The following is a 15039-nucleotide window of genomic DNA, read 5'->3' as shown; positions in this document are numbered from 1 at the left end:
TGTAATTATAAATGTAGCCACAATGAAAGCAATGAATGAAGCGGAAAGTGAAAGCCATGATAGATAAAATAAAATAAAATAAAATAAAAATATTGTAGTTATAATGCCACTAATACTAATAATACACTTTGTATTTGATGTAATCTACTGAAATTATGAAAAATGTAACTAACGTTAAGCATAAGTATCTAAATTCTGCACAAAAGATACAGTTTATCTTTCAAAATACAAAAGTATTGAGTTAACCTAACTTGCAAAAAAACTTATGCTGACTGTCATTGAACGGATCGTTCACGGAAAGCACGTCAGGCAGACGACAACAACAAAACAGAGCTACTGAGAGGGTGTTAGCGTAGTTAGCTATCTGAGATAAACAACTGGTGGTTTGGCCCGTGTGCTATACCATCTCGGCTGGGGTTTTTCAAACTAGACACTTATTTTACAGCAGCATGTTTAATCTGTCCAACTAACCATGGTTATCGGTTATTCTGTTCCAATTTAGTCCAGCTAACGTTAGCAAAGTGGCTGCTAAGCTAGCTCTATGTGTGCCAAACTAGAACAGGTTAGCTAGCTAGCTTAGTTGCTAGCTTGTTTGCTAGCTAACTCGCCTAGGCGAGGTGGAGACCAAGAATAGTGGGATGCGAGCAAAGTGAGGTAAGGCCAACGAATTTGTTTTTATTGTTATTATTATTGATTCAGCGTGGAATCACATCTTTATACCAATATAAGTTACATCGGGTGATGTTAGCTAGTTTGGCTAATCTTATTATATTTGTCAAAACAATGGACGTTAGAAATAGGTATCCTGCGCTAGCCTGACAGCCGTATTAGCTAATAATCAGTTAGCGTAGTCAGCGGGTTATTATTAACTAGCTCGCTTGCTAGCAGCTGCTGGTGGCTCCCTCTTTAGTGCTATAACATGACTTTATTGACTAGTTCGATTGGTAGCAGCTGCGGATGGCTTCTTTTTTGGTACCATAGCATGGCTGCTAAATGGAGGCCTCGATGATAATATTAACGGTTATTTGTTTTCTGGTCTAAAAACAATAAACATAAACAATTGTACTATGGTAACACTGCATAATAGGAAGCCCGCAGTTGCTGTCAACCGCTACTAGCGGCAATTAGCGATCGTTAACCAATATTCACAGTCTATGATTACAACTTTGTTGATTTGTGTTTTATATTGTCAAGCTGGCCAGAGTTGAGAGTCTACTTTTGCGCTAACAAAATTTTGGAACATCTTTAACTTGGTATTTCAGCGGTGAAGCCCTCTAACTCGTTGTTCTCATGATCAAAGTCAACAATCGTGAACTGTCTGCTTATTCTGGCAATTTTACACTTTAACTTACCTTAGTCCAGTATATTAGATGATTTCTTATACACTTATTCTTATAAAATACATAAAAACCTGACAGTAATGGTGACTCAGCTGCTAAGCTAATTATTAGGTAGACAAGAAGTTGATCTAACTATGATGCACATAATTATAGCCTGTGTAGTAGTAAGAAAACAGCTTAAGTAGTTTTATGAACAGGTGCTTTGATGGCACATCACCTCTCACCAGAACTCATTTAATGATATCTCATGTTTGTTTCTTCATAGCGTGTCCTTGAATGACTAAATGAGCAAGACAGGGACGTGCGAAGAACTCTGGGAGATTCAAGATGAAGTTGTATGTGTTCCAGGTCAACAATGGCAGCACATTGACATTTGACACAGATCTTGCTGTCCAAACGTAAGAAACTGGTATTTTACCAATATTGGTCAGAAATGATGGACAGTACATTTTGGCTATTGTAACCTGATTAAGTTCCTTCTTTGTCTCAGTGTGCTGGAGCTTAAACATGCCATTCAAGCCAAATATAAGATTGCAATTCAACATCAAGTCCTTGTTGTCAATGGAGGGGAATGTATGGCTACAGAGAGACGAGTCTGTAGCTACAGTGCTGGCACTGTAAGTTGATTCAGTTTTTTTTTTTTTTTTTAATAAACTATACAGGTTGTTTATTTGATGTTCTGATTACTGATGTCTTACTGTTCATTGTTAGGAAACCAACCCCATATTTCTGTTCAACAAAGAGATGATCTTGTGTGATCGGGATCCAACGATTCCCAAAACCACCTTCTCAATTGAGAGTGAGATTCAGGTTAAGGTTGAGGAGTCTCTACTGATGCCAGCTGTCTTTCATACTGTTGCCTCACGAACACAGCTTGCTCTGGTAGGTATCTAATTATTCTTTTATATAACAGATTTTCAATGAAACATCTCTGAACAAAAAAACTGCTTTGGAATGGCTGTCTGACATTGCTCACAATCTTTGTGATGTTAAAATATTATTTAAGTATGATATAAAATCATGTTAACTGATCCATTAACTATGGACCGCTCCTAACCTGTCCTGACATTCTCATTGTTTTGCCTTTCCAGGAAATGTATGAAGTTGCCAAGAAACTTTGTGCTTTCTGTGAACGTTTGGTTCACGATGAACACCTACAACACCAAGGCTGGGCTGCTATTATGGCTAATTTGGATGACTGCACTCTATCTTATCAGAAGTTGCTCATGAAATTTGACACTGCATACACAAATTATCAACATGATTTGGAAGAAATTAAGATAAAACTTACAAAGTAAGTGTTGCCACAGAGAGCATGATATTTTTCACTTTGATAATCATATCCTGTGGTTTTAAATGTAAAATACAAGGTACTGTATGCTTATCTGAATTTTGCCTGTGCTCACAGAGTATTGTAATTAAACACAATCTAACTGTAGCTAAGTCACCAAAATAGCAGAAAACATAAGCAATTAATACTGCTAAAAAGAAGTGACCTTGATGTCTTATACATATTTTATTGTGATTGCAGGTTAGGGACAGCGGTTTCTGTAATGGCCAGGATACCACTGCTGGAATGTCTGACAAGGCACAGTTACAGAGAAAGTATAGAGAAGTCCAGCTCAACCCCAGAAAAAGATTCAGATGAGACAGAAGAAGAAAAATCTACTGACTCTGTGCTCTGCACTACAGATGCACAGAAGCCCTGCAAGTTATCAGGGTCCTCCTCTGCTTCGGGGACAGCCACTTGTGAGCCAACTGGTGACCAGGAAACAAATGAAATGACTGACAGTGGTGGGCTGAGAGCTGCGCTGTTAGATGATGACACTCCAGAGCTTGCCAACCCGTCCTCCTTCAATGTCACACTATTAGACTGGATCAATGTACAAGACCGACCCAATGATGTGGAGTCAGTTGTGAGGAAATGCTTTGACTCCATCAATAGGGTGAGTCAACAATGTATGAATAAACATGTCACAATAGTTGGGGGATGTGTAGCAGTTATTACTGAAATGTTTTGGTTTTTTTTTTTCTTTCAGCTTGACCCACGCATCATTCAACCCTTCCTGGCTGATTGTCGTGACACAATTGCCAAGCTAGATAATCAAAACATGAAGGCCATCAAGGGGCTTGAGGATAGGTTGTATGCTCTAGACCAAATGATTGCAAGCTGTAAGAAGTTGGTAAATGAACAGAAAGAACTTGCTCAGGTATGTAAAGGAAGAGGTAAATGCTATTAAATTAATTTCTCCATCTTCTGTTTTTCATAAAATGTGCTTACACGTTGTCTTTGGCAGGGATTTTTGGCCAACCAGAAGCGAGCTGAAAACCTGAAGGACACATCTGTTCTGCCTGACTTGTGTCTGAGTCACACCAACCAGCTGATGATCATGCTGAACAACCACAGGAAGCTGCTAGACATCAAAAAGAAGTGCACCACTGCCAAACAAGAACTCGCAAACAACCTTCAAGTCCGACTCAAGTAAATCTGAAAATTGTATCCCCCAACATTTATTGCTTCCTCTGTTTTAATAGCTTACTACTTTCTGTGCATAGTAATGTTTGCTCAGTCTGTTGAATTTGGACTTAATGATTTTCAAAATGTTAAAACTGAGGGAATGATGTTTGTAACACTAACAGTGGAAATGACTTTGTATTAGATGGTGCTGCTACGTGATGCTTCATGCAGACCAGGATGGGGAGAAGCTTCAGGCTCTACTAAGACTTCTGACAGAGCTAATAGAAAGAGTGAGGGTGGTGGAGGCCCTCAGTACCGTGCCCCAGATGTACTGCTTGGCAGTGGTGGAAGTAGTTAGAAGAAAAATGTTTATGCGACACTACAGAGAGGTCAGTGCAAACTGCAGTTATGCTAATTGTGCGTTCAGATATAGTGGCAAGCACCTTTACCTCAGTGTATCTGCAGCACTTGGGGAGCACTTGAGTTATTTTGTTTTTCGACAGCATTTGATGCAGCAGGAAGCCACTCTTGTTGCATTTTTTGCTTTTTCTTTTCTGTTTTTCTCAAACAGTGTCTTGAATAGTTTCCTCCTGAAAGCTCAGCTTCTTTATTTTTAATTGTGAGAGTGATAATGAGATGTGGATTATACAGTTCTGAATATACAGTAAACAACACTGATATTTAAACCTGTAATAAAAATCGATTTATAGCAGCTCAGTTCGATTCAAGACCATGCTAAGGAATTGGAATGCCACTAAGTCCTGAAAGTGGACACTGAGAGAAGCACAGTTATTACTTTGTTGAAATAAAAGCTTTGCTGTTATTCTTTTCAGTGGGCTTATGCACTTGTGAAGGATGGGAAGCGGCTGTATGAGGCAGAGAAGTTCAAAAGGGAATCCTTTGGAAAACTCTTTAGTAAGTGTCATTTGAAAAAAGGAGCTGATGCTCTTCCATTTATGTTGTCACACAATGAGTCTTGATTTCTTTTCTGATTTCTTTTTAGGGAAGTCTTTCCTCAGAAATCGTTTGTTTAGAGGACTTGATTCATGGCCTCCAACATCATTTTGCGTGAGCCAGAATTCATGACCATTTTGATTAAGTTGGTGGTATTGTGTTTCCACTGTGTTTAAGGTCTTTCTTCTTTTGCACCATCCATTGTCATTTATAGACTCGAAAGCCCAGAAGATTTGATGATGAACTTCCAGACATTTCACTTGAGGACCTGCAGTACTTGAAATCGTGTTGTCCTGTAGAAGTGCAGCCTTTCCTTATGTAAGTTACTGTCCTCAGTTGTGGAAATGGTGGTATTATTATTATCATCATCATTATTATTTCCATTTATGTTAAACTGATGTGAAGTAATACTTCAGCACTTTTTTATTTCTGTATAATGTTCTCAAATATGCTTCAACAGTTGATGGAACAGAAAACAACTTGTTAGACTTTTAACTGTATAACCAAAAGCCTCTCAAGCAGAGAGACAGAGACAGAGCAACTAAAGTTCTGTTTTTGCAAAACAGCGATTAACAGGCTACAGTTTCTTTTTGTATTTTCATGGGTAGTTAGAAGTACATGGAGAAAAATTGTCTTAATAACCTCACTATAAAAGGTTTGAAGACCTTTTTTGTGTACTCCATGATACAGGTTTGGTGGGGTGTAAGGGTTTTATACAGGGCAGTTATCAAGTCAACTTTATTGTCTTACTTTATGACAAAGGTGACTCTTCATTACTTTGCTGACTTCTGAGTGTCTGTACACCAAGCCACCAAGCTATTTTCTCTTACTAGCACTAACTTGCAGACTTCTCTCCCAGTTTGTTTGTACCAAAACAAAATCACTACACAGTTTTGAGTATTCTATTCTGAAGTTTATTCCTGATAGTCGGCTTTACTTTTTTTTATGCAGGGTTCCCACCATGTGTGACTTCGAGCCCTTAAACCGCCATGTAGAGACACTTCACCAGCTGGTCCAAGCAGCACAGAGTGTGGATGAGATGTCTCAAACTATTACTGACCTACTAAGTGAACAAAAGGTAATGGCTTCATTAACAACCTTTATGCGTATTCCCAAGTTTCTCTCAAACATTTATAATGCACAGAAATGTATTGAAGCCATTGCTGGTTTTATTGCAGTTACATAGTTCATGGATATCAGTGAAATGCCAAGTGGATTATAATCTATTAGTTGTACTAAAATATTTCTGCTTAAATGTTGAAATGAATGCAGTGACCTTTATAGATGGTGGAATTGATACTTGTGTTACTTTTAAATTTAGTAATAATTTTGGCTTCAGACCTTAACACCATGTCACTATTTAAAATGAACTGTTCCCAGTTGGTGATAGCTTGTTTTACAAATACAAAATGATTTTTCATGTTGCATGAATTAGCTTTTTTTAATTATTTTATTTTATTAAATAAAACTTGAAGCTTAAATGCAGACATATTATTTGAAACGTCTATTTGTTTGCTCTCTCACTCTCTCTTCATGTGGTCTGTTTTTGTAGGCATTGTATAGTCAGAGCACTCAGAGATCAACTGCGCTGAGCCCACAGTCTGAAAGCAGACCCGGGACCACTACTTCTGTGTCCTCCAAAACCCCTTCCTTGCTTAGTCTTCAGGGACCCAGCTGCCAGCCCCTACTTGTTCCTGTCCCAGCTCCTCTAGAGGACTTGTCTCCAGACAGCATTGATGCACAGACATTTGACTTTGAAACCATTGGCCATCCAAACATGGATCCAGTCCTGCAGCAGGGCTCCCTTGACCTGGATTCTCTAGCAGAGAGTCCTGAATCTGATTTTATGTCTGCTGTTAATGAGTTTGTGATTGAAGAGAACTTGACCTCGCCTAACCCTGTCAGTGACCTTACTAGTCCTGAAATGATGGTGGAGTCGTTGTACTCTTCAGTCATCAATGCTATTGACAATAGGCGTATGCAGGATACAACAATACTAGAGAGGGAAAACTCAAAGATCATTGTCCTCAAACAAGTTATTGACAAGTACCGATTTGCTGCAGAGGAGTCCAGTTCCAACTTAACAAGTGTAAAAGATGACCTGTATCACTTGCGATGTCTAGTATTAAAAGAGCAACATGACTTTGCCTTTGTCCTAAGCAATATGACCACAGAGGTGTGCAGCATTGTGGACAACATCTGCCAAACCCATGAACTGGAGCTGAAAGAGCAGCATCAAAGTGAGCTTCTCTCCCTTCGGCAAGAGCTTGAGAAGCAAGTTCAGACACTAACAGAGGAAAACCAAGTAAACCAGAATATTGTCAGAGACGTACAGCGTGCAATGCTAGACCTGGAGGGTCTTATGGAGCGTAAAGAGAAAGAACTTACTCAGCTTGAGAATGAGAGAGAACGATGGGTTGAAACAGATAGTAGCCAGACAGGAAAGATCAAAAACCTGGAGCAGATGGTCAGTGAGCAATCTGAAAACATCAAGGCACTCTCAGCTTCAAGAGACTCACTGACCAGCCAGCTTGAGAATCTGCACTTTGAGATTGAACGTGGCCAGCAGAAGATCCGACAAGAGCTGGAAGTTGTTGAGAAAACTCACTTAAAGGAATTGGAGGACAGAGTGAAGCAGGAACATAAGGCAGAACTGGAGACCCTTACCAAGGATAACCAAGAGGCTCTGAAACATCTAGCTGCTGAAAATAGTGCAAAGTTAAGTGAGGCTGCTGGTCAACATGTCAGTGCTCTTAGAGACAAGGACAACCAAATCAAGAACTTGGAGGCTCGTATTACTGAACTTGAAGAGCTCCGTTTCAAACTAGAGATGGAGCTAGCCCTCAAAGAGTCAGAAACAGAAGAGGTGAGGCTCTTATTTGAGGAGGCCAAGATGCAACAGGCTGAGGCTGTGAAGTCCCAGGTAGAGGCTCAAACCAAACTCCTCAGTGAAGAGCTGGAAAATGTCAAAAAACAGCTTCAGGTAAAAAATGAGGAGTATGAAGTTGACCTCGCAGAACTGAGGGCTCTTATGAGGATTGAGAAAGACCACTGCATCTCAGAGCTTGTGGACAGACACGAGGAGGAGACTGCTTTGTTGCGCAATGAGCTTTCCTCCTTGGAGCAGCGCTTCCAGGATGCTGAGCGGAAGCATGCTGAGAAGGAACAGAAATTTAAACTGGAATTAGACCAGCAAGTGGCTGCTCTAAGTGAAGAAAAAGAAAAGCAATTGAGTAATTTTGAAGTTCTGGAACAAGAGCTGAGGACTGTTGTCAGCAATTTGCAGGCAGAAAAAGACCTGCTCCTTGAGAAACTAGAGCAGGCCAGGCAAGCAGTCAAGAAAGAAGAGGCCATTAAGGTTGTATCATCTGATGCCTTTAAAGAGTTAGAGCAGCAGAAGGGGGAAATGGAGAAGAGACTCTTAGACAAAATTAGACAACTTGAGAATGAGCTTCGTGAGAGACAGTCCTCAAAGAGGTAAATGTTTGATCACAATGACACACACACCACATAAAAATCTAGTGGTTTGCCTAAATTTAATCTTAGATTCAAAATTGCACACTGAAAGAAAATCTGTCTTACTGTTGATTATAAAATCATTTTTTGCTATTGCTTGTCTTTATATGTGCTTGCATTATGTGCTGGATTATTAAATTGTTCTGTTATAATTCATGTTTACTGTGTGCCTTGCAGTGAAGAAGGGTTGTCGCTGCATGCTGAGGGCCATGCCAATGCTGGAGCACCTCTGTCACTAGACTCAGCACTACAAGAGCGGCTGCAGCAGGAGAGGGCCTCGCTGGAGTCCCAGTTGGAGATCCTGGAGAAGAAGAAGAATGAGGAGATACAGAATCTCAAGACCTCATTAATTGCAGAGCAACAGGTTTGTATTTGGGCTCTAATAGGCAGGAAGAGTCCTGTGCTTGTTTTATGTGCTTTCCTTATAAGACAGTTCACAATCGATGCCATATCCTTGATACATATATTGGTACTTGGTTAAAACTAAGCAGGACTGAATTTCCCACTGCTCGCATCATGTAAAGCCACTGGCTTTGTTCACTCTCATAGGCTATGAGAGTCACTTAACTCTGCAACATTTAGAAGACAACAAGGATACTAATAGTGTGTCTAGGGTTGCACTGGTATGAGATTTTCATGGTATGATAACCATCTCAGAAAATATCACAGTTTCACAGTATATGGTTATTACACAATTACTATTATAATCAGCTACAACAACCCTTAAGGGTTAAAAGAATGAAAACTAAAGAGTCTTTTTATCGTAAGTGACTGTGCCAGCACTAAATTGACCCTAAAGAATAAACAGAATTATAAACATGCAAAAAAAAAAAAAAAAAAGTTGATAAGAAGGTTGTGGCTTCGAGCCCTGGCCAACCTGGGGCCTTTCTGTGCCAAGTTTGCATGTTCTCCCTGTGCCTGCGTGGGTTCTCTCCGGGTACTCCAGCTTCCTCCCACAGTACACTGATATGCAGTTTAGGTTGATTGGTGACTCTAAATTGCCCGTAGGAGTAAGTGTAGGTGTTTGTGGTTGTGTGTGAACCCTGCCTCTCGCCCATTGTCAGCTGGGATTGGCTCCAGTCCCCCCACGACCCTCTTCAGGATAAGCGGTATAATGGATGGATGGATGTAATATAACTAAAGCGTGTTAGTTTGCGCGTTAGTGTTCTTGTCCTTTATTTAAGTAAAAGTACTATCACTCTGTCAAAATAGCATACAGTGCAAGTCTTGCATTGAAAATGTTAAGTAAAATTAAGTATTTTCATGAAAATGTGCTTAAAGTATTAAAAGTGTAAGTAGGATACTCAATGCGAAAAAGTTCTACTATACTGTATGTCCTGTACTGTTGTACTACTATGTATTTTCTCTGCATGCGCTGACTGTTGTAGTTTTAAGGTGGAGCGCTTTTGAACTATTTTGTATCCAAGTACAACTATTGATTATTTTCTCCATTAATCGACTGCCTGTTTTGTAAAACAGTAGTGAGACATATCGCACCCCCTTCACAGCTTCTACTAATGCACAGTGCTTAATGTTTTGCTCAAAATATTACAAATTTAAGCCATAGTTACCCATTTTTGAAAAAGCAGTTCAGCCTGTATAACTGCATTTTAGTAAAAAATTTTTTGTCAGGTATAATACATTTTGGAAAGATTTTATATGGAACAATACAGAATCTTGGAAATATAAAAATCAGCCAAACACCTAACTTCTGTGGCTGCAAGCTGATGCAAACCCTTAGAACGTAGCAATTAAAAGGCATCTCTCATATCTTTTGTGCTTTGATATATATTCCAAATGATTATTTTGTTGTTTTGCTAGACCAATTTCAACACTGTTCTAACACGGGAGAAGCTAAAGAAGGAGCAGATCATCAATGAGCTCACAGAGCAGTTGCGAACAGTTACCCAACAGCAGGAGAAGGACAAAGGTGAGTGCTATACATACTGAGTACCTTGAGAGGAGGGTAATCATTTATGTCTAAGATATTGCTACTTAATTAAAAACAGTTTTTCTTAAATAAAAGGTGTTTGTTTAACACAAGATTATAATGTAATTGTGCTTGTATTATACCTAATAAATGGTAATTAGCTGTCCCTGGTAGGCTAGTGGTTAAGGCGCAGCGCTCTCGTTGCTGCGGCCTGGGTTCGAATCAGGGTCACGTCAGGAAGGGCATTCGGCGTAAAACACGTTCCATATGTCAACATGCGAGTCGTCAGTGTGACGATTCGCTGTGGCGACCCCTAAAAGGGAAAAGCCGAAAGTGACTTTCTTATATCTGATAAATGGTCCCTGCCTTTTTCATATTTTAAGACTACCTGACATTTTAAGTTTAATGTTATAGATGAGCATTTTGTGCCTGTTGGTGTGTCTTATTCATCTCCATTCATTGCAGCTCTCATAGAGACACTCTCTGAGGACCGGGCTAGTGTAATGCAGGAGAAGAAACATTTGGAAGAAGAGCTTAACCGCCTGCGCAGCACTGCGCTGGTCTCCTCTACTTTCTTCACTCCTAACCCATCAGCTCAGGAGGGCACAGAACCCGGGGCAGCAGCAGGAGCCAGAGCTTTACATGTTGCTGGGGCCTGTTACTCGGAGTCTGTGGCTGAAACTGACAGGCTGGGCTCTGTAGCAGCTGTTCGAGATGATGAACATGTCGAATCAGCAGTGGAAGCCAGTATGGTGACAGTCCAGTAAGCATCGTTTCTAGAATAAACATTGTGTTGTAGTAATTGTGATCTCACCTCATTTACTCTACAAGCATTAAAGAAATGTGCAGAAATCAGGCTAAGGCAACACATTTACATGCATGGTCTTAACCTCATTAAGGCCTGTGCTCAACATGCAGTCGGTGTATTTGCCCCTACTCATCACCTTGTTTGTGAAGTAAGATTGACAAATTGTTAGTGGTTAGTAATACGTAATGGTGAAACGGGGTCGGGGTGTTTTGACGGTGCAGTAAGAAGACAATCAGGTTTTCTTTTGTTTTTTTTTATTGTGTGAGTTATGTCTGAGCTTTACCAATAGCGACTGTTCAATTTTAGAAATTATTACATTTTCATTTGCACCGGATCTTAGTTATTATTTTTAAGAGACAAGGTTACTCCAGTTTACAGTACGTCTTGTGCAGTCAGAGGTGAAGGCCGCTGATGTACAACATTCAGTCTATATCTTCAGTGTAGTGTAGTTATCTTAAAATGGTGAGTGGTTAATTCTCTCCTGTGATGATCTCATGTTGCACTGACCTGCCAACAGCGAAAACTAATTTGAAAAGAAGATGTAAGAGGTTAAGAATCAAATCAAATCAAATCAAATTTTATTTGTATAGTGCCAAATCACAACAAAAGTCATCTCAGGACACTTTACAAAGTAAGGTCTAGACCTTACTGTTATCAATATTATTACACAGGGAAAACCCAACAAATCCACCTTGAGCAAGCACTTGGTGACAGTGGGGAGGAAATGAATATATTTTCTGCACCACAGCACTATTACTTGCTTATTTAGCAGCAAAAATCAAACAGACATTAATACATTTAATCTTTCAGCCATTACCTACTTAGATTACATAACTTTTTTGAACTTTTTTTTTTTTTAACAATTTATTATATCTCCGTCGTGCTGTTGTTTTCAAAAATAAGTTGTCCTTTGGTTTTCTAAAGGACATTATTAAACATATTTTATTTAAGTTGTAATGTGCAACACCCATTTTTGGTCCACGCATATGTTGACTAAGTACAAAATATCCATAGCAGAGTTCATTCAGACCTGAAAGCTTTAATAGAGCCTTTTATCCTCTGGTGATATGAACTTGGCTGATAGGTTAAGCAACAACGCTTTGCGTTATTCAAGAAGAATTTCAGAACAACATCACATTGTGTGCAGAAGCCAAGACTGGATGGACAGAGAGGACATTTAATAGTGTAAGTAAGGCAGACTAGGATCAGACAGTGCAAGTTCTTCATTTATTACTATTAAAGTAACTATTACTAAGTATTTACAATACCAAAAGTGTAGGTGTGTCTATATTTAATCAGTTTTTAGTTTTCCACATAAAACCTACAGTTTTGTTGAAGTTTATTCAAAGATTGATTCTCAATAATCTGATGTTTTCTCTCTGACAGTGATAACATCCTGATGTCCGAAGAAAAACAGCGGATTCTCATACTCGAGAGGGTAAATGGATACACTGTATATATCACACTACATTTCATAGCACATAAATCTATGTCTTTGTGTCTCTGTCTGTATAATCAATCTAATATATGTTGCAGACTTTACACATGAGGGAAGAAGAGAACAAGCGTCTCAGTCAAAGACTGGTTAGTCTATCACTATGCGCTATGTAACACCTGTTCCACTAGGTGGCAGTAGCATCAAAGAGTAAAATCATAACCCAGGAGGCCAAAGAGCTCAGTGAAGAAAAACACATTTTTAGGATTAGTGTCATTAGAATGAATAGAGATGAATCTTAGTGAAAATTGCATGTTTGTAACAAACATATAATGTATGTGTTAAAAAAAAATAAACTTGTGTGGTATGAAAACTTCTTTTAATCACCTGGGTCACAAAGGACACAAGTGAGATTAGATTGTAGAATAATAGAGTCCAGGCAGGAGTACAAATTACTAAGATTATTTATTTATTTTTTTTACAAGTCTCCAGTCAGACAAATGTTTAAAAAAGTCCTCTTAGAGGTCACTTGTAGCCAGTATTGTTAACTCTTTTCTGTAACATGTATAATGTTGCCATAATCCTTTCCTTTGTAGATGTCTCAAAGCATGTCGTCTGTGTCATCACGGCATTCAGACAAAATCGCCATCAGAGAGTAAGTGAATAAAATATAACACGTGCTTGCTGATGGGATCTTTAACCGACCATTATCACTTGCAGTATAGTTGTACATATTATTATTTAGTTACCATTAATGTGTTTTTTTTTTGTTTGTTTGTTTGTTTTGCGGTTTGCAGAACTCTTGTCTTCATTTCGTTGTCTTTTTGTCCAGCTTCCAGGTAGGCGATTTGGTTCTAATCATCCTGGATGAGAGGCATGACAACTACGTGCTGTTCACAGTCGGTCCCACCCTCTACTTCCTCCACTCAGAGTCTCTCACAGCACTGGACCTCAAACCAGGTTAGCTTTGCTCAATCCTTTTGTAACAAGATCTGTAGTGCTGAAATTTAATTTGTGATTTGCTAATAAAATGTTTAGTAGTTTGTTAGTTATTAATTTCATATGTCAGACATGAATGGATTTATAAGGTGTGTTCACATTATGTACATGTGTACTCTAAAAAATAGGGGTTTATACTTTATTTTTACTACAGTGTGGTATATGTCATACAACCGCAAGCATTTATTTGTTTACAAGTCAGTTTGTTTTGTTGTTAAGCATCAGGGACTTCAAGACGGCCGTGGGTACTTGGGAAGGTGATGGAAAAGGAATATTGCCAGGCAAAAAAGGTAGTGAATTTATATCAAGGTCAGAAATCCTTTTTAATTTGTTTTTAATGAATATTTAGGAGTCAGTAAACTGACATAGATGAAATGTGGTCCTGATCTTATTTGGTTATTGTGTTTCCATGTCAGTAATGCTATTATATTCATGTACACACAGTATGAACTCTCTCTTCTCCTTGTCTCTTTCCTTTCACCAGGCCCAGAACAGGTTCAAGGTTCCTTTAGGAACCAAGTTCTACAGAGTGAAAGCTGTTCCATGGAACCGAAAAGTATAATAGCCAAGTAATGAGCAAAATGTATATTTATATTGCTTAATTTTTGGACAGAAACTTCACATCATAATTCATAACTTGTAATTTCAGAGACCTAAAAATGGAAAGAATTAAGATCACCATGCTATCTTGAGTTTCAGATCAAAATCCCAACTGCTACCACATTTTATTATTATTATTTTTAACCCAGATTAGTTATTGTGGACCAAATGCTATTAACCCTATTAGGGCACTTCCCTATACACTGTGGCATTAATGCCACTTGACCTGTGTGCAAAATTGAACAAAATTTGGATGTTAAATATTAGTTCTCATCACCATACTTTGTCCTTTTGTGGAAAATACCGTGTCATTATCAACATAATTAAATGAAAATATACATTTATTATAAATGTTTATGGGGGAATGTTCTTGGCATGCATAATGATATATTTTCTTTGATTTAATTATCAAAATAAATGTTGTAGTTGGAAATGTAATTAATGCTGTTTGTTACTCACAAAGCAGTATGGCCGTCTGTCCATACTGAAATGTACATTATGGCTGACTGATGAAAACAGTCATCTTTGCAAATCCTTGAAATGCACTTTCAAAAACGATGCTTTTGTTGATTTGAAAAGGGAAGTAACTGAGCTGTCAGAACTAAGTAAATATATCAGCACAAACTTCTCACTATCATAGAATATTGATATGTAGAAAGGAATACTTGTGACTGTGTTTCATTATCAGAGGACGTTGTACATTACCCATCAAATCACATATGTAACAATAAATGACTGTATTGTAAAAGATAAGGTTTTGAAACAATAAAGGATTGATCCCAAACATATTCTGCTGTTTTTGTGGCGGCCAGTAATTAATTGGGGTATTTGATGCAGGTTAATGTACATAGTGCTATTGCCCTCGCTCTTTTTGTTATGGGGTGAAAAGTTTTCCAGTTTCATGGACAAAAAACTGGATAGGGTGAAATGTGATGGCATTAAGTCTTCATCTGCTGGAAATTAAAATGTCTATTAACTAGTGAAAAGCCATCTTATTAC

The 15039-nt window shown here is 38.5% G+C and overlaps 1 protein-coding gene across 4 annotated transcripts; it reads left to right on the top strand.

Moving 5' to 3' along the window:
• The first annotated feature begins 225 nt into the window (after positions 1-225).
• On the top strand, positions 226-14826 carry rb1cc1 (RB1-inducible coiled-coil 1). Of its 4 annotated transcripts, none has more exons than XM_020595917.1 (23): positions 226-654; positions 1606-1738; positions 1831-1957; positions 2052-2222; positions 2432-2634; positions 2872-3286; positions 3380-3550; positions 3638-3822; positions 4001-4187; positions 4632-4713; positions 4802-4866; positions 4967-5070; positions 5704-5830; positions 6305-8229; positions 8446-8632; positions 10090-10198; positions 10664-10961; positions 12393-12444; positions 12543-12590; positions 13038-13096; positions 13274-13401; positions 13660-13730; positions 13925-14826. In XM_020595917.1, the coding sequence occupies exons 2-23, from the start codon at positions 1668-1670 to the stop codon at positions 14000-14002; spliced, it is 4863 nt and encodes a 1620-aa protein (XP_020451573.1). In that variant the 5' UTR covers positions 226-654; positions 1606-1667; the 3' UTR covers positions 14003-14826. The 4 variants fall into 4 exon arrangements, with proteins under 4 accessions (XP_020451573.1, XP_020451576.1, XP_020451575.1 ...); XM_020595919.1 differs by lacking the exon at positions 226-654 and adding an exon at positions 1003-1020; XM_020595918.1 differs by lacking the exon at positions 226-654 and adding an exon at positions 1193-1253.
• The last annotated feature ends 213 nt before the right edge of the window (positions 14827-15039 follow it).

The sequence above is a fragment of the Monopterus albus genome, unplaced genomic scaffold (genome assembly GCF_001952655.1).
Source record: "Monopterus albus unplaced genomic scaffold, M_albus_1.0 scaffold28.1, whole genome shotgun sequence".
NCBI classification, from domain to species: Eukaryota; Metazoa; Chordata; class Actinopteri; order Synbranchiformes; family Synbranchidae; genus Monopterus; species Monopterus albus.
Note: the sequence above shows the minus strand (reverse complement) of the source record. Positions and strands in the feature narration are given on the sequence as shown.